At 34.0% G+C, this 25,643-nt stretch overlaps 2 protein-coding genes and 1 pseudogene across 2 annotated transcripts; all 3 read right to left on the bottom strand.

Annotated features, from left to right (window-relative positions):
* Nucleotides 1–10,970: 10,970 nt before the first annotated feature.
* LOC120260739 lies at nucleotides 10,971–14,366 on the bottom strand (annotated as a pseudogene).
* A 2,402-nt stretch (nucleotides 14,367–16,768) lies between these two features.
* On the bottom strand, nucleotides 16,769–17,428 carry LOC120259908. Its single transcript, XM_039267366.1, has one exon. It carries the CDS (start codon nucleotides 17,426–17,428, stop codon nucleotides 16,769–16,771), a length of 660 nt encoding a protein of 219 aa, XP_039123300.1.
* A 4,011-nt stretch (nucleotides 17,429–21,439) lies between these two features.
* On the bottom strand, nucleotides 21,440–22,123 carry LOC120259907. Its single transcript, XM_039267365.1, has 2 exons — nucleotides 22,120–22,123; nucleotides 21,440–21,864 (listed from the first exon to the last, which is right to left on the bottom strand). The coding sequence occupies exons 1-2, from the start codon at nucleotides 22,121–22,123 to the stop codon at nucleotides 21,440–21,442; spliced, it is 429 nt and encodes a 142-aa protein (XP_039123299.1).
* Nucleotides 22,124–25,643: the final 3,520 nt, after the last annotated feature.

Raw genomic sequence — 25,643 nt, 5'->3', positions numbered from 1 at the left:
ACGTTGTTTAGAGGTATGTTTCAATAATGTAACACATTTGGGTAGTATCATGGAGACTAATGATGACTTTTATTTGTTATTAAAATATCATGGATCAGTGCTTGTGAACTTTTTAAATGTAATTTCTTTGATTCTATGCATATCATTCTTGTGTTATTAAAATTTTGTTATTATAATTCTTGCCATTTAAACAATTAATGGATATATCTTGCAACTTTGTGTTTTAATGTTTTCATGCATGTAATGTATCATTTTCTTTCTTTATTTTTCGATTATGTGATTTAGGGGCTAACAAAGGGTAGGGGGACAAAACAGCGATGTTGGACAAGCAGAGATAGAAATTTCATCGAAGCTTTGGTTCAAGACTTTCACAAGTCAGTGCTGGCGAGCTGAAAATAGCTTTTCGAGGTGGATATCTTCTCCAATTAGAAAGCTGATAAAAGGAAAGATTCAGAGCTGAGCAGAAGGCCATACCAGGCAATGAATCTCGTGTGAGAGCTCTTAAGGGAGTAAAATGAGGCCACTTATTCAGGAATATCCTACAAGCGGTGGTTTCGATTGGAACTGCAAAATATCACTGTGTATGTGACAAGAAGTGCATACGATGAGTATGTCAAGGTAAATATATACAGTTATCTAATTTGGTAATTTTTACGTATATTAAACACTTTGTTGATGCTATAATCGCGAAATTAAGCAAAAGAAACGTTTCAACTTTGGGTTATATAGCAAATCCTTTCCATTTTTTCAGTCTTGCCCCAATCTTTACCAAAGGATAGAGGCAGTGGCAGTTCTAGAGGTGATATCGAGGATGATGCGGCATAGAAATGTGAAAATGAGGATAACTTGTTCCATGGATGATATAGCGGGCTTCTCCCAAGTCTTGGAAGTTGAGGGCTTTCTCACACTGCACCCATGGAACCAGCGGAGACTTCATCACCTGTGGCATCGATGATCGCACCTCAAGGGCACCTAGGCAGTGAAAAGGCTGTCATGGGTCAAGACCAAAACAATGGACGAGATATCTACAAATTTTCCTTAAAATTTTTGTAGATCTGGTTGAGTCGGAGTTCGAGCATTGACGAGCGTGACTTGCGGCCGTAATCTTTGAAATTCGGGTGTTGCTCGTCTGCTGAGTCTGCTGACCGCGTAAAAGTCTGAATCTATTGGTCATGTGACGTGAAAGTGCTTTGCCATAGCGTGAAATTTCCAGGCCATGCGTCAGATTGATATCGACGCGCGTAATGGTCGTCTAGCCGTGTTGAAATTGAAGATAAGGAAAAAGCGGCTTGGTGTGTACTGCTCGCAATTGATGGGCTTAAGCGATGATGGGGCGATGTTCATGCTTCACAAGTTTTTGGCCGAAGATGATGAAGATCAGCTCAAAGTCTTTTGGGATCTTCCAATTGATAAAAGCTTCGCTTTTGTCATGTTTTCCTATCAGATAGCATTATTTCCCTTGACATATGAATCATCTTGGTAAGATTTTATGCTTGTGTACATTGGTTAAAATTCACGTACATTGTTTTTATTTGTAGTGATTTGTAGTCATGAAGACAAATTCATGTTGTTCATATGCAATTTAAGTTGTACAAATGGAAAAGGAAATAACTTTGATCATCAACAATTTCTTCCTTGTAGATGTGTATCTGTTTGGTGCCAAATGACATCATGGGGAAATGATCATGGAGAAGAACTTTTTCTTTGTTGAAGACAATAGACTTTTAATTTGGTGGGAAGTTTTGTGTTTGATGAACTTTAATGGATTTTATGACTTTGTCACTTTCTTTTTGGTTGTTGTCAAATGTTCATTGCTTTGGTAAAAGAGCGAGATAGACTTCTACGACTTGTATGACTTTACTTTAGTGGAGTGTTTTATGCTTGTTGTGTATTACATAAATGCTTTCATTGTTATTTAGGTGGAGTATTTTCAATTATATTTAATGTTATTTTGCGATGTCATATGTCATTATGTGTGTGAATGGCTGTTGTTTTGCTAAAGTTATTGAATGATATTTGGTATGTTGTGCTTGATGCGTATAGGTGAAAAGTTCCTTGTGTTCTTGCACGACCTCCGGTGTGTTGAAGTTTTTACGTGGCATTTTCTTAAAAATGTATTTATTAAAATGTTTACAATAATTATAACAATTAACCATATACTTGCAATGATATTTAATTATTTTTAAATAAATAATTACAAGAATGAAACCTCCACTAGCTTAAATCGAGAAATTTATATAATTTAATTATTAATTATATTAATAAAAATAAATAAATAATTAAATTAAAAACTATAGTAATTATAAAAATTTATTTGATTAAATGTTTAACCAATATAATTTAAATAATATTTAAATAATTACTTACAAAAATGAAGCATACATTGACAATTAAAAATAATTAATTAACTTATTAATTTATTCTTAATGAAGTTATTAGTAATTAAAAAAAATCTATGTGTCATTAAACATATATACATACATTTCTTTTATTGAAAGAAGGGCATAAGGTAATTGACTCACATATATTCCTCACTTGCTTTTTATTCAGGTCATCGCGCATTTGCAGAACACGGGTTTCTAGTTTCCAGCAGTTTCATTCTCTCACATTACCCCCAGTTCTCGTTCTGTGCCCATTCTTACGCCCATTCCTGTTCGTCGTCTAAACGCCTAAGCATAGGCGAGAGGAGGGCAAAATTACAAAACAACCTTAGATCCTACACTCTCATTCAAACATAATGGATAAAACAAAAGGCGCCAAGAAAATAGGCTAAACTCAAGGGAGAAAGGAAGGAATGAGGTTGAAGCTTCAATTTACCAAAAGAAATGGAGGATCGTCCAAGGTTCTCTGCCTCAAGAGATATCAAGAGAATGAGGAGAAAAAGGGGAAGAAAGGCATATAAAAGGGTTTAGGGTTGAAAAAGGCACAAATGCCCTAACTTCTCTCACGCGTGTGTGGCCCTGCGTGTCTTGAGCGCATGCGTGGCTGGCCGAGTGCTTGAGACTCCACGACTCCCGAAATCACGAACTTTTTGATCAAAATAATATTCATAGCCTTTTATTCATTCATATATAGTCTTGTATCGAGCTTGCGCCATTTGCGCGCATGCACTTCTGCCAGCCACGATGTGGCCTCTTGTCTTTGGCGCATAGTAGCCTACGCTCTTACAGCAATCTTGTGTGATCGTATACTTAATGTGTGAAAGCTACGGGTTGCTTCATAGCTCAAGGTTAGGTTGTGCGGGCTCCTGTCTGGGTGCTATGCCCCCTAAATGACTACACAACTCAAATAAATGCAAAAATTCTTTTTCTTGCGTATTAGTGTCAGTCTGGTTAAAGCACTCGAGTTGAAAACAATGGCAACTCGACTTTTACGCACTCAAACCACTTTCGGTAAGCCTACTAAAGGCAAATACATAATTTGACCAAAACTTAGAGTCAGCATGAGAAAAGCGAAACTGCACGATATTGATCAATTTTAGTGATTAAAAATATTTATATATGATTGAAAACTCCGTAATCAGATTTATTTCAAATGAGTTAATTTGATATTAAAGATTGATATAACTTTACGAGTTTAAGGATCCAATTCGTGATGTTTCTTGTGATAAAGAAACTTTAACAAAGAGCAAATTGCACTAACTAATTAATAAGTAATTTTCGGTGTTTTTATATGTTATTAATGTTAATTTCATAATTTAAAATTGCTTCCATACGAGTGATATACATCCACCCAAACACATTAGAAAACATATATAAATAGTTTTAAAAATGGATAAACCACATGCATTAATAAAGATAGAGTCCACTAAAAGTAAAGCGACGACAGAGTAACGACGGAAAGCAGGGAGCAGCATAAAGGTCACTCACGCCTTAAAAGGTGGTGGAAACCACGTAAAGCAAAGTGGAAATACTCCAGCCCCGAGCAGCCTCTATCTATCCTGTCTACATCCCACTAAAGAACTTTAGATCTCAACAGCCTCTTGAAACCGGTCCTTCCATATTGGCCTTCTAGTAAATGTATAAATACTTAACTTATTCATATAAAAAGCTTAAATATATATATCAAAGACATTAATCAATTTTTAAATAGCGAAAATGGTAGAGAATGGTCTCCATATTAGAGGTGAGCGCGGGCCGTTCGTGACCGGCGGCGGGCTCAAACCCGCGGGTCAGTGACCCCGGCGGGCGGTTCATGGACCAGTAACGAGGACCGTACTATAGGCGGCGGTTACGGGTTGGGCTACTCCCAAGTGGCCCAGCAAGGTTGTCCCGCCGGGCGGGCCCTATTAGAAACCGGGTTGCAACTTGGGTTCCCAACTTTCAGCCCGCTTGCTTGGTGGGAGCCGTTGAAGCCAGCCAGTTTGAGCTCAGCGGCTATGACCCAAAATTCATAGCCATTGGCAATTTATTATTATTATGTATATTATTATTATTATTATTATTATTATTATTATTATTATTTTAATTCAATTTTTATTCTCGAGGATAAAATTCTTACAAATTTCTATATATACACCCCTATTATTTACATTTTACCAAGTATTACTCTCTCCCAACTCTCTACTCTCATGCTCTCTTAATCTCCTGCTTTCATTTCTCTCTTGATTTCATTCTCTCTCAAGGCATATTATTTAGATTGTTGGAGTTTTAATGGTATTTCAAGTCAGACATTATCAAGGCTTAATATTACTAGAGTTGGACTCTTGGAGACTTGGAGTGGTGCAAATTTGGATTTTCTCTTAATTTTTAACATTTTCGAGGATCGATTAACAAGGTTGGTGATGGTTTATTTATTTTTATGTTTTAGTTATATGTTTCTAGGCTAGTCTTATTTTAATCATGCAAGTATTAGTTGTATTCTTGATATATTTATTTTAATTATTAGTTTTAGACTTGTGTTTTTAAAAGAAATGCATGAAATTATTATTTGTAGTTTTGGTTGACTTTTTTTTATAAATATTTGGACGAAATTATTGTTGTAGACATGAATAAAAGTATTAGTTGAGATTGTAGATATTTATTTTAATTATTATTTTTTAGACTTGTGGATATATAAAAATGCGTAAATTATTATTTAGTAGTTTTTCATAGAGATGTTTTTAAATAATTGTATGAATTTTTATTTTTGTAGACTTGAACAAAATTATTGAGTTATATTCTTCATATTTATTTTTATTATTAGTATGGATATATGGCTTTTTAAAAAAATACATGAAATTATTATTTCTAGTTTTTGTAGACTTGGTTTTTAATATTTGCATGAAATTATTTTTGTAGAGTTGAATGAATGCATTTACGATATTTATTTTTATTATTAGTTTAGAGTTGTGTTTTTTGAAAAATGCATGAATGTATTTTTTATGGACTTGCATGAAATTATTTTTAACTTGTGGGTTTTTAAAAAGTACATGAAATTAATATTTCTAGTTTTTGTAGACTTGGTTTTCTTTAATATTTGCATGTAATTATTTTTATTGAGTTGAATGAATTTGTTTTTGTTTTTGCATTTATGATATTTATTTTTATTATTAGTTTAGAGTTGTGGTTTTTGAAAAATGCATGAATGTATTTATTTATGGACTTGTATGAAATTATTTTTAACTTGTGGGTTTTTAAAAAGTACATGAAATTAATATTTCTAGTTTTTGTAGACTTGGTTTTCTTTAATATTTGCATGTAATTATTTTTGTAGAGTTGAATGAATTTTTGTTTTTGTTTTTGCATTTATGATATTTATTTTTATTATTAGCTTGCCCATAGGTGACGATGGATACTCGAGAATCGAGGCTGGACTCAGGCATCATTGTGGATGTCGATGAAATTGTTATTGATACTAGGGGTCAACTTGTTGAATTATATGATAGTTATTGTATTAGATATGAGTCGTATAGTTACGGAGTTGCCATGAAGCGATAGGGACAATCTAGCGGTGGTGGAGGAGAATCATTCCGCGAGCAAGCAAAGAAGAAACCAAGGGGATCCTGATATCTGAGGCTGAGCTTGTGCTTAAAACATTACTCTTCGGTTCTCGGGAAAAAATCAACACGAGACATGACTTTCCAGCGTCCTCAGTGGTGGCGAGGTAATGAAAATCAGTACCCCATTCTTTCACTAATGGTAAAGGATATTTTTGTATTGTCCTATGTCTCTGATAACTTGCGAAGCGAGACTTTTAAGCGAGATGGAAACATGTTGGATTCGACAGCGTTTGCATTGACCCCTACAAAATATTGAAATTCAAGTTTCTGCGGATGGCTGGAAACATGCTCAAGTTCGTGCAACGAAGCGAGAACAAGGAAGTCCGGATGCTGGTGATTTCTTCTACACGAGATAACATGATGAGCACACTGGCTCAGCAGTCGTTGAGTCAGAGCCCGATACCTAGATGGTGCCGATTAATTAAGTGGGTGACGGATTACAGCATGTATGCAGAACTACGTGGGCTTTGATTCCTCTCAAACCCGGGGAGGATACGTAGGCGCTTGATTCGGCGTGTAAGCGAATTAAGTCGTAGTCATTTATTTTTCAAATTTAGTGTAATTTAAAATTTTTAGTGAAATTTAGTGTAATCGATGGGACATCTCTTATTTTTGGAAACTTGTGGTGTAATTGATTCATTTTTAAGAAAAATTTTCTGAATTTTTCCTGAATTTTCACAAATTTTACGTATTTTTTGAATTTTTATGAATTTTACGTATGAATTTTTAAAATTTCTTTTTGAGGTGGGCCAATCGGGCCCGGCCCAGGGCTTTCACTGTGGCTCGGGACGCGCCCGAGTCCGAGCCAGACCCAACCCGGCCAGGCGGGTTCACCCTCAGCGGGCGGGCTCGGGCTCGATAGTCAGGTGAGCCAGGACCCGGTGGGGCTGGGCCCGTCGAGGCGAGTCTTACGGCCCGTGCCCACCTACTACTCCATATGGGCTTCATTGATTGTTCGAAATGTGTATAGCTGAATTAATAGCTGGATTAATGGCTATGAATTTTTAAAAAGAAATGCTTGACTTGATGGAGAGTTGGTTGTACATTTCTTGGGCGAATAAAGGTGAGTGTCAACATGAACCCAAAACCAGGTGTGCCATCAATTTCATGGTTGGATGGTGAAATGGTACTGATGGATTTTTGGGAAAGAGGGCGGGGCGAGGCCCACTGAATCCCAGGGGGCGTGCCGCAGTGCCGGTGGAATAAATGGGGATGGGGCAGTGCGCTCGTGTGGGGCACTGGAACCAGCTACATCAACTCACTATTCACAACTCAGGAAATGTGCGCTCGGTAGAGTCGAGACTCTCGCTCGTTGTGAGGCTACTATCGATGACAGGTGTCTGAGATAGGCCCCAAGGTCGTATATCCATTCATTGATGCTATCTTCTTTAGTTTCTTGTTTTTAAGGGTAAATTTGTTTTTTATGGGGTATTAAACTATGATATTTTTTTTATTATGAGAGCTGAGCTTTATTTTGAATTAAAATAGTTATTTAATTTTAATTTTATTTTGCCAAGTTGTTATTTTATAGATTTTGATCTATTTTTTTTATGATATGGATGCCAAAAATTTTACATCGATATATCGCATGACAGCCTGTCTTGATTGGCGATTATATCTCATATCTTTGTGAAATTTCTAACATTTAAATCATCGAAAAATAGGCCAAAAATCTTCGAGATAGTTATCACATGTAAACAAAAGTAAAATTGGGTAATCGTTTTAATTCAAATTGAAGTCTTGGACACTAAAATAAAAACAAATCATAGTTGGTGCTTATCAAAAGTTTACTCTTTTTAACATTTATATATATATATATATATATATATGAATGGCACATGTTTCTTAACCTATTTGCACTGGATTTTCTATGGGAGTTGTTGCATCTTGCTAAAAAGCTGATTCGAAGCTCATGTCAAAGCAAGATGAGATACATGTATTAATATATTAGCTTTTATATCATGCTGCGCGCTTTAACACATGACTTGCCCACATAAAAAATTTAAATATATACCTACATAGACATTATTAGGAAGAAAAATTTTTAAATATATACATACTAACATACATAGACAATATTTAGAGATATCAGCGGGCGGGGGATTCATCGGGGATACATTCCACCTTTAGAGCCAGCTATACTCCCAGGACCAGACACGAGCTCAGAACCGAATCCCGAGAATTTTTCTCCATCCCTATCCCTGAGGGAGTTTTTTGGAGTCAGGGAGTTCCGGCCCCGATTAATAAATTAAAATATTATTATTATTTAAAATAAATTTTATAAAATATTTGCTAAAAATACCATAAAAATTTTTAAAAATTGAAAAACTCATTTACAAATATGACTTAACACAAAATACTCACCAATAAATTATTTACAAAATTAAAAAAAAATTAAAAAATGCAATATAGTTAATATATGTTTAGAATTTTATTTAATTTTTATGCTAATGTTCATTTAATTATTAATAATTTTCTAAATAAATATACGGGGTTTTTCTAATTTTTATTTAGATATTTATAACATGAAATATTATATATATATATATATATAAATTTAAATTAAATATTTAATATTTCTGGGCAAGGGTGGACGGAGAGGATACTAGAGAACCCCTTTTATGTCCATGACCAGTACACCAATTTTATTCTCAAATTTATCTATTAATGATATAAATATATATTTATAATAATTATATAAATAAAGGGAAAATTATTTTTGAGTTCACGAAAGTTTAGCATGCCATGACACACTCTCAGCGTTTGAATTTGCTTTAGTGAGTCCCTCCCTTTTTGCGACTTTATTTTTCAATCACGTGAGGATGCTTTTCATTAATCGCGAATTTCTACTAAGTTAGTTTATTCTATTTTACAATATACTTCCAGCTTAAAAATATATAGTTTCGATTTTAACATTCGTGTTTTCGGTTTAATAGCATAAATTTTCACTAACGTATAATAGCGTTTCGTTTTTAAAATTTGACTTTTCAGCTTAAAATTATTAGTTTACAACTTAAAATTTGGTGTTTTCTTTAAAAACTACATAAGTTTTCACTTACAATATCACTAGCATTCTTTAAATTTTTGACTTTTCAAAACTCAAAATTATGGGTTTCAGCTTAAAATTTAGTATTTTCGACTTAAAAGCGAAGTCAGCCCAGGGTTAATGTCTACATTCGCTTTATGTCAACATCAATCACCTTTATGTCAGAAAGGTCTGAAAAATAATCTGTTAGAAAAAAGAAGGATCTTTTGGGAATACTCAAAGTCATGGGGTTTTTTTGTGAATACCTGAACTTTGGAGGGACTTTTTGTTCATTTCCAGTATAAATAAAATAACTAAATATATTTTTTAAATAAAAATTCAGTTTATAAAGGATTTAAGTGATGTATGCAAATCTCACGTAAAAGTTCCTTGATTTTTTTTTAATATTTGTTCAGAGTAAGTAGATGAAGTAGAACAAAACTCTATCTTATAACTCAAAACTACTCAAAAAATTGTTGATTCTCTCAGCTCAGCACGGAACAACTTGCTTTTGTGGCTTTTGTTGTCACTTGTCTCTTTATGCTGCATCACGTGCGTTTGGTGAGTAACCTTCTCATCCACAACTCCCATCATCATCATTATTATTATTATTTTAAAATCATTAAATAAAACTTTAATCTTTTTTCTACTTTAAAATAAATCATATATTTGTTATATTTCTTTTCACAAAAGATAGCCAATGTTCTCCAAATATCTTCCTGTCTGTTTAATATATATATATATATATATATATTGTGTAACTGGTTTTAATTTTGTTTTTCCTTTTTTGAAATCTTTCTTTAATAATTTTATTGGCTTGCTATTTAACATAAAAGAATACAAAAATATTTTTTACAAGGTGCAATGATTTTTAATGACGTATAACACAGATAGTTTAATATATATTTTTTGAAGAAAAAGCAAAATTATTTTTTGCATACTTTAATTTTCAAATATAACTCACAATATAGTTAATTAGAAGTTTAATTGAATAGCTCATACAAAATGAACCTCAAAAGAACAAAAAAAACATATTCAATAAATTTTAAGTTTAGCGGTTTTGTGCCTTTTTTTGTCAAGTAAAAAATAAGATGAAGAAATTTTTAAAAAATATTAAATTGGATGAAAAGCTGTTACATTAGTTTAATTAATATGAATCAAAATGAAATATTATGAAAATTAAAATTTTATTTTATTTTAATTAATGATCATTAATTTTAATAAATTTAATTTTAATTGATTAGTTTTTATTTTTGTATAAATGAATATGATAAAAACATACCCAGACATGAAATTAATATTTACATAAATTAAGCTTCAAACTTTGATAAGAACACGAATATCCAAAGTAAGAAATCCGATGGCAAAAAACAAAAATCATCAAAAATTATTATTATATATATAATTATAAAAAATATTTCGTATAATAATAAAAAAGGGAAAATAAATTATAAGTCCTCGAGAGTTTCAAAACATTGCAGGCAGACCCTCTGACATTTGAAATTGCTAGACAGTCTTTTCTTTTTTAAACAGCTTACTTTTCAGTTCATGCATTCTATTTTGCAACATGTATTTTCTGCTTAAAATGTATAGTTTTCATTTAACATGATGTGTTTTTGTGTAACATCATAAATTTTCACTTAATATATATAGTATATTTTCGTTTAATATTTAATTTTTTCATTTAATATATGATCTTTCTCTTAATATTATGTGTTTTTTCTTAAAAAAACTGAGATATGTTTTTATTAACGTCAGTTACCTTTATAATAGAAAGACAAAAAACACACTGTCAAAGAATTTTTTGAGATGTTCAAATAATCTGTGAATAAATGAAATTTGGAGGGATTTTTAGAAAATTTACATTAAAAAAAAATTTATTGAATAATTCATGCATAATACATTTTACATATTTAAAATTTTGATTGCACTGAATTTTTAAAACAATATATAAAGTAGTACAGCGTCCAAAACTGAACGACAGTGACATAATTGACATCAACTTGGAGAGAAATTTTGACGTGCAGATTCATTCAATAACTTGCCCTCATGGTTTTGACAACTCTCACGGAACTGCGACAGCATGGAGGCACATTTAAGTTTGTAACAATGGTAAGCTGTAAATGGCACAGCATCCATCACACGCTGAATTATTATTTCAATTTAGCAATTGACTAATGCACTGCTTGCTTACTGACCACTTGATTTGATGGTTGTTCAACAACCACCAACAATATTTATATAAAAGTCCCACTTTACATGCTACTATGCTTTAGTAAGCATAGGATAGTATGTAGGGAAAGTATATATAAACCACCCATTAAGGTAAATTTTTTAATAAGTCACTTTAAAGCTTTTGATTCGTTTTTACTTTTGATCGTTGAAAGCTTGATTTATATCGATTTGATCGTTCAAAACTTTAATTTGATTTCATTTTGAGTAGTAAATTAAAAGAATTTCGATCACGAATGAATGATGTGATCTCTTTTTCGATGGCGTAGATCATCCAATAGATTTAATAATGTATGTCAGTGAGGAGGTGACTTGGATTTTTCGAGACGGTAGTAGTAATTAATTGGGGGTTGAAATTTTTAATTTATTGTCGGTTGAAATTAAATTAAAGATTGAGTGGCCAAATCGTCTGAGTGAAGTTCGGTGATCAAAATAAAAATGAGCCAAAGTTTAATGACTTCCTAAAAAATTTAGCCCCACCCACTATAAAGCATCACTCCCAGAGTATCAATTATATTATCCGGTTACCACTTCCATAATAAGAAGTAATTTATTTATTTATAAAAATGATAAGCACTACCGCAAATATATATATATATATATATATAATTATAGTAACTTATTAATCACTTAAAAATTTATTAATTCAATTAAATATCATATGAGATCATTAGAATCATACTATGAAGATTTTCAAAAATCAAAATTGAATTAATAAATTTCTCCTCTCATAAAATTTTTAGAAAAAAAATAACATCCTCCCACGTAAAATTAAATAATAAATAAATAATACATATATGATATTTTTATAATATTATAAAATACTGGACTATTAATCTAAAGATTCAACTTAGAATTCACTTATTCAACAAGTAACAATCAACCTCTTTAGAGAATGATTGTTACACTTCTAAATTGTATTTCATTTTTCTGACTTAAATTTTTATTTAAAAAAATATCAATAGAATCAATTCAAATGATAAAAAAATTTAAATTATTTAAACATGTAGTTTTTAAAGTTTAAACCTTTACGCATTAAAAAAACATCAAGAAGAGATTTGTCCTTTATAAAACTCTATTTTTTTTAAGGAAATATGAACAAGCTAATGAAAAAGATTGGAACTCTCAACTTGTTAAGGAAATGAACTACCATCAACTGCTCTGTGGGGGTGGTGACCTCATAAGATGAAATTAATAGATATTAAAAAAAATTATTTAATTTCATATCACTGACACTAATATATAACAAATTAAAAGAAATTTATCAAATCATCATCAACTGACCAACCGTAATCAAATGCACTGACTAGTTAGTAGAGAATCACACTAAATTAATAAAATTCTAATTTATCTTTTTTTTAATAAAAAAAAATTTTCAAACCCATGTGAACTTTGTGAGAAACCCACTCATTTATTTTTATATAATTAAAAAATATAATACTTAAATTGATCTCTCTATTATTATTTTTATATATATATATTTTTTTGAGAAAAGTGACTGTCATGCCGGAGCAGGGGACGAGCAGCAGTGGGAGGCGATCTTCATGGCGAGGCAGGTGTTACCGGCTGCGTGAGATAAAGATCGAGCTCGGGAGGCCCACGGCTCGACAGCTCGGCGACAGCCTCTGTGAGGGGCCGATCTTGCGATAGGCCAAGAATGGTGCTTTTCATTTTTCTCTATTTTTTGGTTAACTTTCTTTCAGGAAATATTCCTAAATAGTCCCTCTACTCATTTTTAAGAATAAAAAAATTAAAGACAAAAAAAAAAAAGTGAAAAATAGAAAAAACAATTCATGTACTATACCTAATTAAAAACATCAAAATAATTTTATTCTTATTTCATGCTCAAATATTACCTAAATTCTTTTTTTTTGGTTCCATTAATTCATTTTCCAAAAACCCAAACAAAACATAATTCACTAATTCAGAATTAAAACTAGAATGAAAGATAAGGGAGAAAGGTAGCAATCCGTATAATAGTAGCATACCAGGCGATATCAGATGTTGCTATTGATCTCTTGCTTCTTGGAATGTGTTTCAACGAAGCTCTTCATCTCTCCGATGAACTCCGTGCTCAGCTTCAACTCCGGGAAGATATAGAAAGCATGAATCGCATCAGCGTATTCCAGAAGCTTCACCTCCTTCCCCCTCTTCCTCATCTCCTCCGCGTACCTCCTCTGCAAATCCTGCAACGGATCCCACCCTCCGATCACCACCATCGTCGCTGGGAACCATTCCCCTAGCTCCGCATCATCCTTCGGCCCGAATACATTCGCCGTCGGATGGTCCCGATCTGAACCTTCCGGCAAGAACGCTTTCCAGAGCCAATCCGTTCTCTTCGTCGACACCAGTGGAGCTCCCTCGAGCCGGATCTCGGCCGGGGTCCGATCCTCACTGCCGAGGAACGGCTGGATGGCCACCAGGCCTGAGATCCGAACCCTAGCCCAGGGTTTCGAATCTTGCTCCGCGGCCCAGAGACGAGTGACGTGGTGAGCGATGTTGCCGCCGGCGCTGTCGCCGGCGAGGGAAGACGTTGGATAGATCGGCTATCGCAGAGGCATCGGGGTCGAATCGGTCGAGTTCGGAGGAATCGAGGAAGCGGAGGGTGTCAAGGCCGTCGATGTAGGGTGCGGGGTGACGGTGCTCCGGCGAGACGGTAGTTAACGGAGAGGATGATGGCGGGGAGCTTGCGGGCGAATCGGCGGCAGACGGCGTCGTGAGGCGAAGGCGGAGGGGGAGAAAGGCGAAACCGCCTCCATGGAAGAAGACGATGACGGGAGGCGGTTGCCGGAGGGGAGGAGGGACGAAGAGGCGGAACCAGAGGTTGCGGGAGGGGTCGACGGTGATGTCGGCGGTGCGGACGCCAGAGGAGAAGCGAGGGTTGGGGAGGAACGGAAGTCGAAGAGGTTGAGGAGGCGGCGGTTGACGGTGCCATCGGAGCGGCAGGCGGAGTCTGTGAGGGTGCTGAGGAAGGAGATGGAGATGCGGGTCTTGAGAGGGAGTGAAGGGGATGATCGGGGCTTTTCCGTCATTTTACACCACAAGAGATTTGATATGGTTTGTGATGGCATGGTAGGGGTGGGGTGGGCAGTTTATAGGGACGTTTGACACTGTGATGTGTGTGGCTTTTGAAAGAATTTCACAGTTTGTTTGTTTGGCGCGGTTTATTAATTTAAAAGTAGATGCAATTGTAATTACAAGATATTTCAAAATCTGGTTTTTGATTAATTGTATTTGAGAAATTCAAATTAGTTAGATATGTGGTGGTATGTGATTTGGTTGGATTTATAACCACATCGAAATTAGACATAGTTCAATCTTCTGCATTTTAAAATTCTCACATGTGTTGTCATTTGAGACTCAATGAGATCAAGTATTTTTTTGTTTATCTTTTTATATTTCTAAAACCAAGATCTTGGCAAGACATCAAAATTTTTAGATCATTGATCTTATTTTTAAATTAACCGGTTCATTTTCATTTTATTTTATTTATTTTTTTATTTTATTATTATTTTTTTTGAAAATGTGGATAAACCACTTCAATTAAAATAAAGAAAAGATACAAACAACCAACAATACATCTCCACTAGGCAGGACAAGAGGAGGCTACAACAAAACCAAGAACCACAAGAAGTGGAACTGCAAAGAAGACACAACAAAAAGCGAGCAAAAGCGAGGCAACTGCTGACCTCCAACACTCCTCCCCCAGTTACCCCTAACCCGAGTGCAAATCACGACCCATCCCTCCAATATCGGTACATCCCACAGGCCCTCTGCAGGCGTCTTTGTGGAACTCCAAGCTCAGGTGCGATAGTGAGCGAGTGCTCCTCCAATTTTCTTTGTGGGACCCTCAGCAGTTTGTAGAAATCAAGTCGATAACATTCGATTCGATCTTTTGGGATAAGAGCATGTGCAGAGACAACAATAGCATTAAACATGCAATCATTTCTAGCCAGCCTAATGTTCCACACAATCGACTTCACCACTAAGTCCCCAATATCCCTACAATCAGGTCTGGCTGAAGATCTCCACCTATCCCAAATCAGGTGCAAGGCACCAGGTGGACCCGGTAGATTGAATAATCTACCGAAGTACCACCACACCTGCCTTGAAAAAGAGCAATGCAAGAAGAGATGATCAACCGATTCAATCACAGCATGACATAGGACACAGGTAGCCGTAGGAAGCCGATTACATCCTCTAAACGCAAGTTTCTCCAGAGTGAGGATCCTATCTTTCCAAGCTAACCAGTTGAAAATATTAATTTTCTTCGGACAAAATCTCTTCCAGAAGAACTTTGCTAATGGACAGCGCAGTCCCCCGTCATTAAGAAAAGAGTAGAAGGATTTAACTGAGAAGCAACCATTCCCAGTAAGCCACCAACTCTTTGCATCTACAAGCACCCCGCCTTGCGACCTCCAGCGCTCTCTGTACATCCTCACACCAACATCCTCAGAGAAAGGGTCATGATATAGCAGGGCTGAAAGATCACGCAAGGTGCCATTAGGCCGATGCGCTCTACTAAATGCCTCCGGCCACAAGTTCATAGGTGCCCTACCATCTAGCCAACCATCTTTCCAAAAAAGAGTCTCCTCCCCCGATTTAACATCGTGTAGAATACACCCTCTTAAAGCCGGTAGGCTTCTCATAACCCCTTTCCAGAAGAAAGAAATCCTTCCCGTTTGCCTGGGAAACATGTTCCAGCGGGACATATCGTAATTAAATTGAATAACCTCCGCACCACACCAAGAGGTGTTAGTCATGAATTTCCACCACCACTTTCCCAAAGTGCCTGGTTAAAATTACTTATATCCAAGATGCCCCAACCACCTTGGTCGCGAGCCCGATAGAGGTTATGCCAACCGACAAGTCTACAACTTGGGTGATCAATGTCTGCACCTGACCACAGAAAATCACAGCGGATCCGATTGATCTCCTTAATGGTCCAGCATGGTAACCTAAATAGCGGCATCCAGTATGTGGGTACCGCTGTGAGCACCGAATTAATCAACGTGAGGCGCTCACCAATGGATAAGTGCTTCATTTTCCACGAAGCCAATCTCTTTCGAATCTTAGCGATGAGACCCTCCCAGTCTTGTTTCCTTGGCATTCTCCCCGAGATCGGGATACCCAGATATGTAACCGGTAACATGCCCCTTTCGCAACTTAATGTACCCGCCGCCTCCCAATCGACACGATCAAAAACCTTGTTAAAATCAATCTTCAAAATGTGCCCCTACAGCCTCCTCTTGTGGATACTAAAAATAAGTTCCTCCGCCGTTGCAATGTTGTCCAGAATGCATCGCCCTTTAAGGAAAGCGGATTGTTCCTTATCAACTAACAAATTCATCACCTTGCTCAGCCGATTCGCCAACACTTTAGAAATAATTTTCAATGAAGAATTAATCAAACTAATGGTCTGAAATCCCCCGGGGACTATGGCGCATCCACTTTAGGTATAAGGGCGATACTAGCCCAATTAATTCTTTCCAAGTTGGCGCGATGCCAGTAGAAATCCTCACAAAGTAAGACTACATGCGCACTGACCGTGTCCTAGAATTGCTTAAAAAATGAAGGGGAAAACCATCCGGCCCTGGGGCTTTGTCCCCTCCAAGATCAAACATTGCCCTTTTGATTTCCTCGACAGAAAAAGGAGCTTCCAACCCGTTGAGGTCCACAGCAGTCTTTAACTGAAATAATCTCTGAAAATCGATTCTGAGTCTAGAGGACCGCTGGAAACCAAAGTGTTGGTTGAAGTGTGCAGCAAACACTTTGCCAATCTCACCCGGATCCACAATCCTACTGCCTCCATGTATAATACCAGGGATGAAGTTGCGATTCTTCCTGCCATTTGCCACCGCATGGAAGAACTTTGTGTTTTCGTCACCCTCTTTAATCCACTGCGCCCTCGACCTTTGTCTCCAATAGATTTCTTCCTGCCTACGAATTTCCTCTAAATTGAAGGAAAGGTCAATCTCCTTCTGGATCTCCCCCAGGGTTAAGCTTCTAGATTCCTTGGCAATGTCAAGGACCTCCATCTCTTGCATCAATGCTAACTTTTTTAACTTGATTGACCCAAAGCTAAACTTAGCCCACTGACGTAAGTGCGTTCTAACCCCAGCCAGTTTCTTATAAACAATGAATGCCCCACACCCCTTAGGCGTTGTCTCAGTCCACCACTGCTGTACCATCTCCTGAAAACCTTCAACAGTGATCCACACCTTTTCAAAGCGGAACGGCCTAGGTTTAGATCAGTGGTAACCCACCTCAAGCCTAATCGGCACATGATCCGACCCCAGTCTAGGTAACATCACTTGCATCACTCTAGGGAAACATTTCACTTGCATCACTTGTAATTTTTTTTTATGTTTTTATTATTTTACAAATTCTTATCTTTAATTTTTTTTGCAGGGTAAAATATTCCATCATGTAGAATAAAATACATATTATTATTATATTTTATCTTAATATGAAATAAAAAAAATAAAAAATAAAGGCATGACATTATTTTATCTTAATAATAAACACTTATTATTATATTTTTATCAATACTTTGCTTATTATATTTTATCAAATATTAAAAAAATAATAAATTATGTAATATATTTAATATAATTATTATAATTTTATACATATATATTGAAAGTAGTTGTATAATCCGATTCCAGAGGGTTTCAAAGAAGATTTTTAAAACTTTTTGTAACAATTTTCTATATTGCATTTAAATTTTTGTTTGTATTTAATGTGATGTTAGTAATGAGAAATGTTTAATTCCATTTATTTATTTTTATTAAATATATTATTAGATATTTAAATCAATTATAATTATTAAAAAAATATTTTTATTTTGTGGATAAAGTATACCAACAATTTATATAGTGTTTGGAGTAAAGATATTATCCATTCGGGTAAATATAGGTTAATAAAAACAATGTAAGCATTATTTCAAAATTATTAATTTTTTAATTATATGATATGTAATATATAATATATAATATTCATGTCCATTTGTTAGTTAAACAATTTGAAGAAAAAACAAATTGTTAATCAAATTTTGTTTATATTAAATATGGTATTAATAATTAAAAAATTTTAATTACACTTATTTGTTTGTGGAATAATGTCCATGAGACTTTTTAAAACTAGATATGTCAATAGTTTTTATTATATGTAATTATTTAATCATAGTTTTCATTGTACGTTAGTATATGATATTTACTTAATTAAGACCATTAAGCTTATAATAACCCAATGCAAATTGAGAGAATTTGCCCAGTAACAATAAATTGTAATGAAACCATAATTATATACTAAATCAAGTAATTGTATACATAATTATTTTTGTTACTATTAATAATATTTAATTGTGCATTTATAATTAATTAAACTTAATACTGACCTAAAATGGGGTAACCTCATCAAAAGTGTTTATATCCTAAAAAATATATCCAACCAAACACATGTTATTAAAATCCAAATTTTCAAATCCTTCTAAACAAAAATAAAAACCTGAAATTCAACATTTTCAAATACAATCAGCCAAACACAAGATGTGACTCTTCTGCATTTTCAAATTCAGGATTTACAAATACACTGCGGGGCGTTTGGTTGGATGTAGTTGAAAATGCGGTGGATTTGTAAATTCAGGAGAGTCAAAACCAGTGTTTGGTTGAATGTATTTGTAATGCTGAATCACAGAATTTTGTGTTTGGTTAGAAGGATTTGTAAATTTAGATTTGAAAAACATGTGTTTAGTTTGATATATTTTTGCTTGGATTACATGTTATGGTCACGCATGGTGAGGTTACCCCCACCCTAATATTATAAATAATTAATATATATTATATAATTAATATAATTAATATATACTTAATTTATTATAATAAAATATAATATATTAATTATTTATTAAATTAATGGATATAATATAATATATGAATATTATATTATATTAATAAATAAGGTTGTTAAAAAAAATTTAAAGATAAAATCTCCCTATAAATTTTTTTCAAATGTTTTAAATTTTTTAAATAATTTTAGTTATTTATTTTGAATTTTAATTATTTAAATATATTAATTATGATAAAGTTAAAAATATTTAATTGTGATAAAGTTAATGTTGGAGATAGTGGGTTAGTTATTTTAAATTAAAGTTAATATACGATTATTTTAAACTAGTGCAAGAAAATTACCCATCTATTTGCTCACTATATCTCCCTCTCATCCTCTCTCTCATATATCATGGGTTCACCACCTTCATCTGAGTTAACCCTTGATTGCAAACCCAACAATTATGCACTCCTACTCTTTCTCAAACTCAATCACCCTTCATTTCTACTAATCATCATGATCATCATCACGATCAACTTGACCAGCTCCAAGACTTCCTTACCCATCTTCAGGATGAAAGATCCAAGATTGAAGCCTTCCAACATGAACTTCCTCTTTGCATGCAATGGAAGCAATGGAAGCATACAAGCAGCAGCTGGAAACATTACTGACAAACCAAGAAGTGATGATCACGACTGCAAAAATTCAGATAATAAATTACAATTGAATCAATCAAATCTCAACCATATATTCAAAATAGAGAGTTACACCTCAAATCATGAGAATTTGTTATACATAAGTAATAACCATTTGAAGAGATAATAACATCCATATGAAAGACACCAAACTCAATCCAAGTAATAAAATTTACAAAACCTGCAAATAAAAACATAAGATTCCATATAGAACTCCAAACAAAGATAACATTCCAAATACAACTCCAAAGAAAACAAATTAAACTCCAAATAAAACCCCACAAATAGTTGGTCATCCACCACATCCTGCACACAAATAAAAGAGGAAAAAATCAGAGCCTATAAAAATAAAAATAAAAAAGCAATATTTGATGAATTTATATAAAATATGTCAATAATGAAAATTTATACCATACTTGCATACTTGAGCATCCAATCGTCTGAATTAAAGAATATATTCACCCAAGCCATGCGAAGTTCTTGACGCATTCCAAAAAACATGCAAGCTCGTGCATCATCACTCATCAAGTGCTCATATACCATAAGAATTTGATCTATGGAATACCCATTTTGTGTTAGCTTCATACATTCATCTTCAACATCTTTTGCAAAGCTCACTGAATGGCTAGATTGAACTTTATCAAAAGCTTTTTCAATACTTATGGCCAAAAGGTCTATTGTTTCATCACTATGGGTTGCTTTGCGTTTGCCTTTCTCTTTCCTTCTTTGAATTGGGCTTGTTGTTGAAGCCAATTCAAAATTGTAGGGTTGAGTAAACGGCGAGGCATTACCAAGCCCATCTGTTTCCATGAAAGGCACATCATCATAATTTTGGGTTGATGGGATACATCTGCCTCAGAGTTGTAATCCATTTGTGTGCCAATACGAGTTCCTAAGGTGACAACACGATGTCCAGTAGCTTGATTATTACCACAAATAATCTCGAAAAGGTCATAATCCTCAATAAGCTTGTTTAAATAGGGTTCTTCGTCCTTGTGGATCTGTATTTTAACAAATAAATATTCAAATGATTCAGTTGGAATTATAATGTACAAATAAAAAATAATAATGTTTAAGTAACTAGTATCTTGATGTATTCTATATATTCAGCCTCGCCCATGATTATAATTTTGAGGTTATCATCCCAACCCATGCCACTCATATCTTTTAATTTTTTTTATCCTCGCCCATCTTCTTCTTAACGTTATGAGATGATTACTTACATTGGCCTCTGTCACTGTCACTCAAAGTGTATCTTTCAAGTATCGAATAGCAGCTTGTATTGTTTGTGGTTTGAAGCCTTTGTCCACCTTAAACCCTTGTTTAACTTGGCTTGCCATAAATCTTATAAAGTAACGACTTTCTGAGGATGTCCATCTCTTATTTCCTGTAGTTCTTGCGGTAGTATTCATAACTGATGATGTCTAGCTGCCTAGCAATGAATTATATCCCTCCATCTACATTATAATATAAGATAAGACAAAACTTATGATAATTAAATCATGCATATATGATAAACATACAAATGGAAGAAAATAGATACTGCATGGATTCTATTTAAGCATACAATCAAGATATTCAATCATACATAATTTGATAATAGAAGATAAAAAGATACATCAAAAAGTAGCCATTCAACAATGATACAAAATTTAACATAAGAACATGTCAATATAACTACTTGTTCGCCAACATCTTAGTTGCAATTTGATCACGACGAGCAGCCCACTCTTGTGCTTCTTCTCTTTGGTCCCAAGCAGTGGTTTGTGAAACACGTGGTACCCAATCTTCCTCTGCATGAATAAATTCATCCTGACTGCCGGTGAGGATGTAGTTGTATAAGGTACAACATGCCAATACGAGATCCACCTGTGTCTTGAATGGGAAAAAATACCTAGAAGCTAGGACCTTGAAGCAGTTCTTTAAAGAACCAAATGCACGCTCGATGGAGGTACGCGCAGATGAATGTCTTAGATTAAACAATTCCTTGGCATTTGCAGTTGTTCGGGAGCAGAACTCCTTCAAGTGATATCTTACACCCCTGTAAAGGGGTATAAAATCAGGTCGTGTGGCATAACCAGTATCAACCAAGTAATATTTTCCTAATTACAAGAGTTAAAATAACTTTAATAAGTTCAATTGTTATATTTAGTTAATTGTCTACATTTTTTAAAAAAAAACTTAAAGATACCTTCAGGAACTTTTAGCCCATTGGGTAGTTCTAGTCCATCACGAAGAACTAAGGGGGTGTTTGGATGTCAAGATTGGAGTGGGAGTGAGGGGGGATTGGATGTAACCTCTTGTTTGGCCATACATCAATGGGAGTGAGGATGGATTGTGGAGGGAGTGAGACTCACCCATGTGAGTGAGTCTCACTCACCAAGAAATGGGCGGACTGCCCAATCCTAGACATAGAAATAACATACATGCCCCTAGGTTAAAAGACCCATATTCCCTCTGTGAGAATCGAGCTTCACCATTCTCTCAAACTTCGCCGAACTCTCATCTTCGACCACGATCACTCTCTGGAAACAGCATGGTTTCGATCGGAGGAGAGAATGGAAACTCAACGGAGAAGGTTTGTTGTTCTTCGGATTGCTGTTCTTCGGATTGTAGGAGAAGGTGTTGAATCCGTGGTTTGACTTGTGATTATCGAGGATTGTAGGATTGCTCCGGGTGTTGAATCCATGGTTTGAGAAAGCGTGGAAATAGTTTTGGGATTGCCTGGTTTTTGTGAAGTGATCCTCGATCGAGTTTACGAGAATCCTTGCTAAGAACCTTGGTATGCCTTGTTATTCACAGGTTTTACTTTTTGTAGAGCTTATCTACGATTTATTTTCTTTTTCCCCGAAGTTTTTCTTGTATGGCTTTCTTATTAATTTCATGGAGTATTCTCATTCTACATTGCATGTTCATTTTTAGTCACATTAAGTGTGTGCATCAATTTTTCTATTGATCTTTGTACAATTGATGCAGAGACATAGTACAATAATGGCAATATTTAGGTTGGTTAAAGTTCTAAAGTATTAATCCAGCAATTACATTTTATAACCCTGAGTTTGGTTTCAATTTTATTTAACTACATTTATGCGATGGAAAAACAATGAATAAAAGGTGTCTCTTAGTTACGAGTGATTTTGATGTTGGCCCATTAATTTGCTAATCTATTTTATTACAGTTTCAACAGATTAGGTATTCATATAGTTGATGAGAGACAAATGAAGTCCATGTCAAGCTTATTGTTGCTTGCTTCATCCTGCTATTTCTTTTGAAATAATTATCTATGTTGACCATCATGACATAGTTATTATTATTTTTAGTATAATTTCTATCTTTCATGTTGTTACTATGAATTCTTCTTTTGAATTGTATTTTACTATAGTATGGCTCAAAGTGTTTTTTCTATTTTAATTCATTAGTACTTAATAAAAAAAGACTTCATCAAGGCTTTTATCTTATTTTTGATATCTTCGAATGATGGCACTGTTAGCTCACAAGCCATTCATTAGCACTTATGAAAAAAAAAACTTCATCAAGTATTCATCACTCTTCTTTATCCAAAATAATTACGTTGAACATTACATATATATTGACAGTCTAACAAAATTATATATATATATATATATATATATTCTAAAGTTTGAATAGATTTAATGGAATTTTTTGTGGCATATGGCTTAATTTTTCGTTTTGAAATTTTCAAGGAAGGATATCCGGCTTAACATGAGGATGCTCTTGCTGAAATTGTGAAAATGAAAAACATGTTACCCTAGTACTTTTTGAGATTGATGGTCTTCGAGGATGAGGTATTTGCTCATCTTACAGGGTTCTTTTGTAACAACAATTCAATATTTATTCCATGATTTGTCTTAAAACTCTTTATAATTAAAGATATAATATTCATTCTTGTTTGTAGGTTTTGCCCAAAAGATCGACGTACCAAATGAAAATTTTCTTCGGGTTACCAGACAACAAGAAGCTTCGTTTTTGTCATATATTGTTGTCACGATTGTCATTTAGAGCACCTAATATGTGACCTCATGAGTTGGTTTTACTTTGCTTGGGTGATGTTTGTTTTAAAATTTAGTGTCTTGTGTTAGGCAGTTTTTATGGATTGTATTGCAAGAACAATGTGTTTGTTTTAAAGTTTGTTGATCATTGAATGTAGCAATGAGAAAACAATGTTCTTGTTTGGTCCTTTGTAAGTGAAAGCTTATGTTGTTATTAGGAAATCAAAGCTTCTTCTTTGTGTCTTTTTTTTTTGGGCAGAAATGAAAAGCTTATGTTGTCAGGTATATATGGCAAGAAATCAAACCTTATGTTGTTAGGTATATATATGGCAAGAAATCAAAGCTTATGTTGTTAGGAATATATACAATGTTCTTGTTATTAACATGATGATAGAAAACATAGTTATATTGTGTGTGTTTGTGTATATTGTTGACAGTAAACATGGTTATTCCATTGCCATATATGGCAAGAGAAAAGAAAGAGATGGCAAGAAAAAGTATTATTATTATTATTATTATTATTATTATTTTCAATGTTATTACAAATGTTTATTTTGATAATTAATTAGTTAAATTTTTTGAATGTGTTACACAAATATAATTAAAAATAACTCATCATAGTTAATACCACTAATTACTAGCTAATAAATAATATTAATATTTGAATATAATACTTATAACAAAATTATAGTATTATAAAATTAAATAGTTATTTTTTATAATTAATTAGTTACATTTTTTCAATGTTTTGAAAATTATAATTAAAAATAACTCATTATATTTAACACCATTAATTAATAGCTAATTAATGATATTAATATGTCATCCCAAAAATTTGAATGAAATTATAGTATAATAAAATTAAATATTTATTTTTGATAATTAAAAGATATATGTAATTAAAAATAACTCGTTATTATATATACAATATCATTTATATGCATGAGCGGCATAAGTGTCATTTTATCATATTTACTTTTTTTTTCTTTTCCCATTCCCAATAAATTACACTCCAAACTTTACCAACCAAACACATTCTTCATTCTCACTCCTCCATTACCCATCATGTCACTCCCAATCCACTCCTCCCCCAATCCACTCTTGGCATCCAAACACTCCCTTAAGAGTCATGCGCGGATCCTTCCCACCGGTGAGAATAAAAAGTGAGAACGAAGGTCAAAAATTCACAACCGGAAGGGACGCTTTTTGAGTTGGGTTAGGTTTTTTTCCTTGAAAAGGTCGCAACTTCAAATCGTTTGGGACAAAAGCATGAATATGTGTCCCATCTAAGGCCCCAACACAATCCTAGTATTGAATACTATATGTTAGAATTAATCCAACTAAAATACAATTGTTTGAAGTCTAACATAACAATACTTTGAAATAAGGATACAATGTTTTCCTTGTTGCTATATAAGGCGGGGTTTGAAAATTTGGTGGCCGCACGTATTCATGCTGCATTTCACCAATTGCGAACAACATGTGATTAAAATATCTACTAACAGTCTCACCGGACCTCAAAAAATTATGTACAATTACACGGTTGTACAGGTTGTGTCCTATGGTGTGCAAGAACATTAGTAATTGCTCCTCAACGCTCATGTGCAATGTATCCCGAACAAGTCCTTTTCCGCGTAATATTGAGCATAGGTTGAAAAATGTAGATTTGTTCATTCGCACCATGTTAATACTAGTATCATCATTCTCATCTATCAATCTAGACATATATTTTCTCCGCATTTCTAATCTTTCACATGATGGTTCTCTATGAATTCTATGTCTTTTGTTATGAATCCATGAATTCTATGTCTTTCATTTCCTCTGCACTTTTAATGTTAATTTCAATAGAAGTTTTCTTGGACCAATTAGAC

The sequence above is a fragment of the Dioscorea cayenensis genome, chromosome 5, assembly GCF_009730915.1.
Source record: "Dioscorea cayenensis subsp. rotundata cultivar TDr96_F1 chromosome 5, TDr96_F1_v2_PseudoChromosome.rev07_lg8_w22 25.fasta, whole genome shotgun sequence".
NCBI classification, from domain to species: domain Eukaryota; kingdom Viridiplantae; phylum Streptophyta; class Magnoliopsida; order Dioscoreales; family Dioscoreaceae; genus Dioscorea; species Dioscorea cayenensis.
The sequence above is the reverse complement of the archived record's forward strand: the minus strand, read 5'-3'. Positions and strand labels throughout refer to the sequence as shown.

Excerpts from the sequence above, each read along its gene's own strand:
- LOC120259908 (XM_039267366.1), bottom strand. The coding sequence starts at position 17,428 with ATGGTACAGCAGTGGTGGACTGAGACAACGCCTAAGGGGTGTGGGGCA.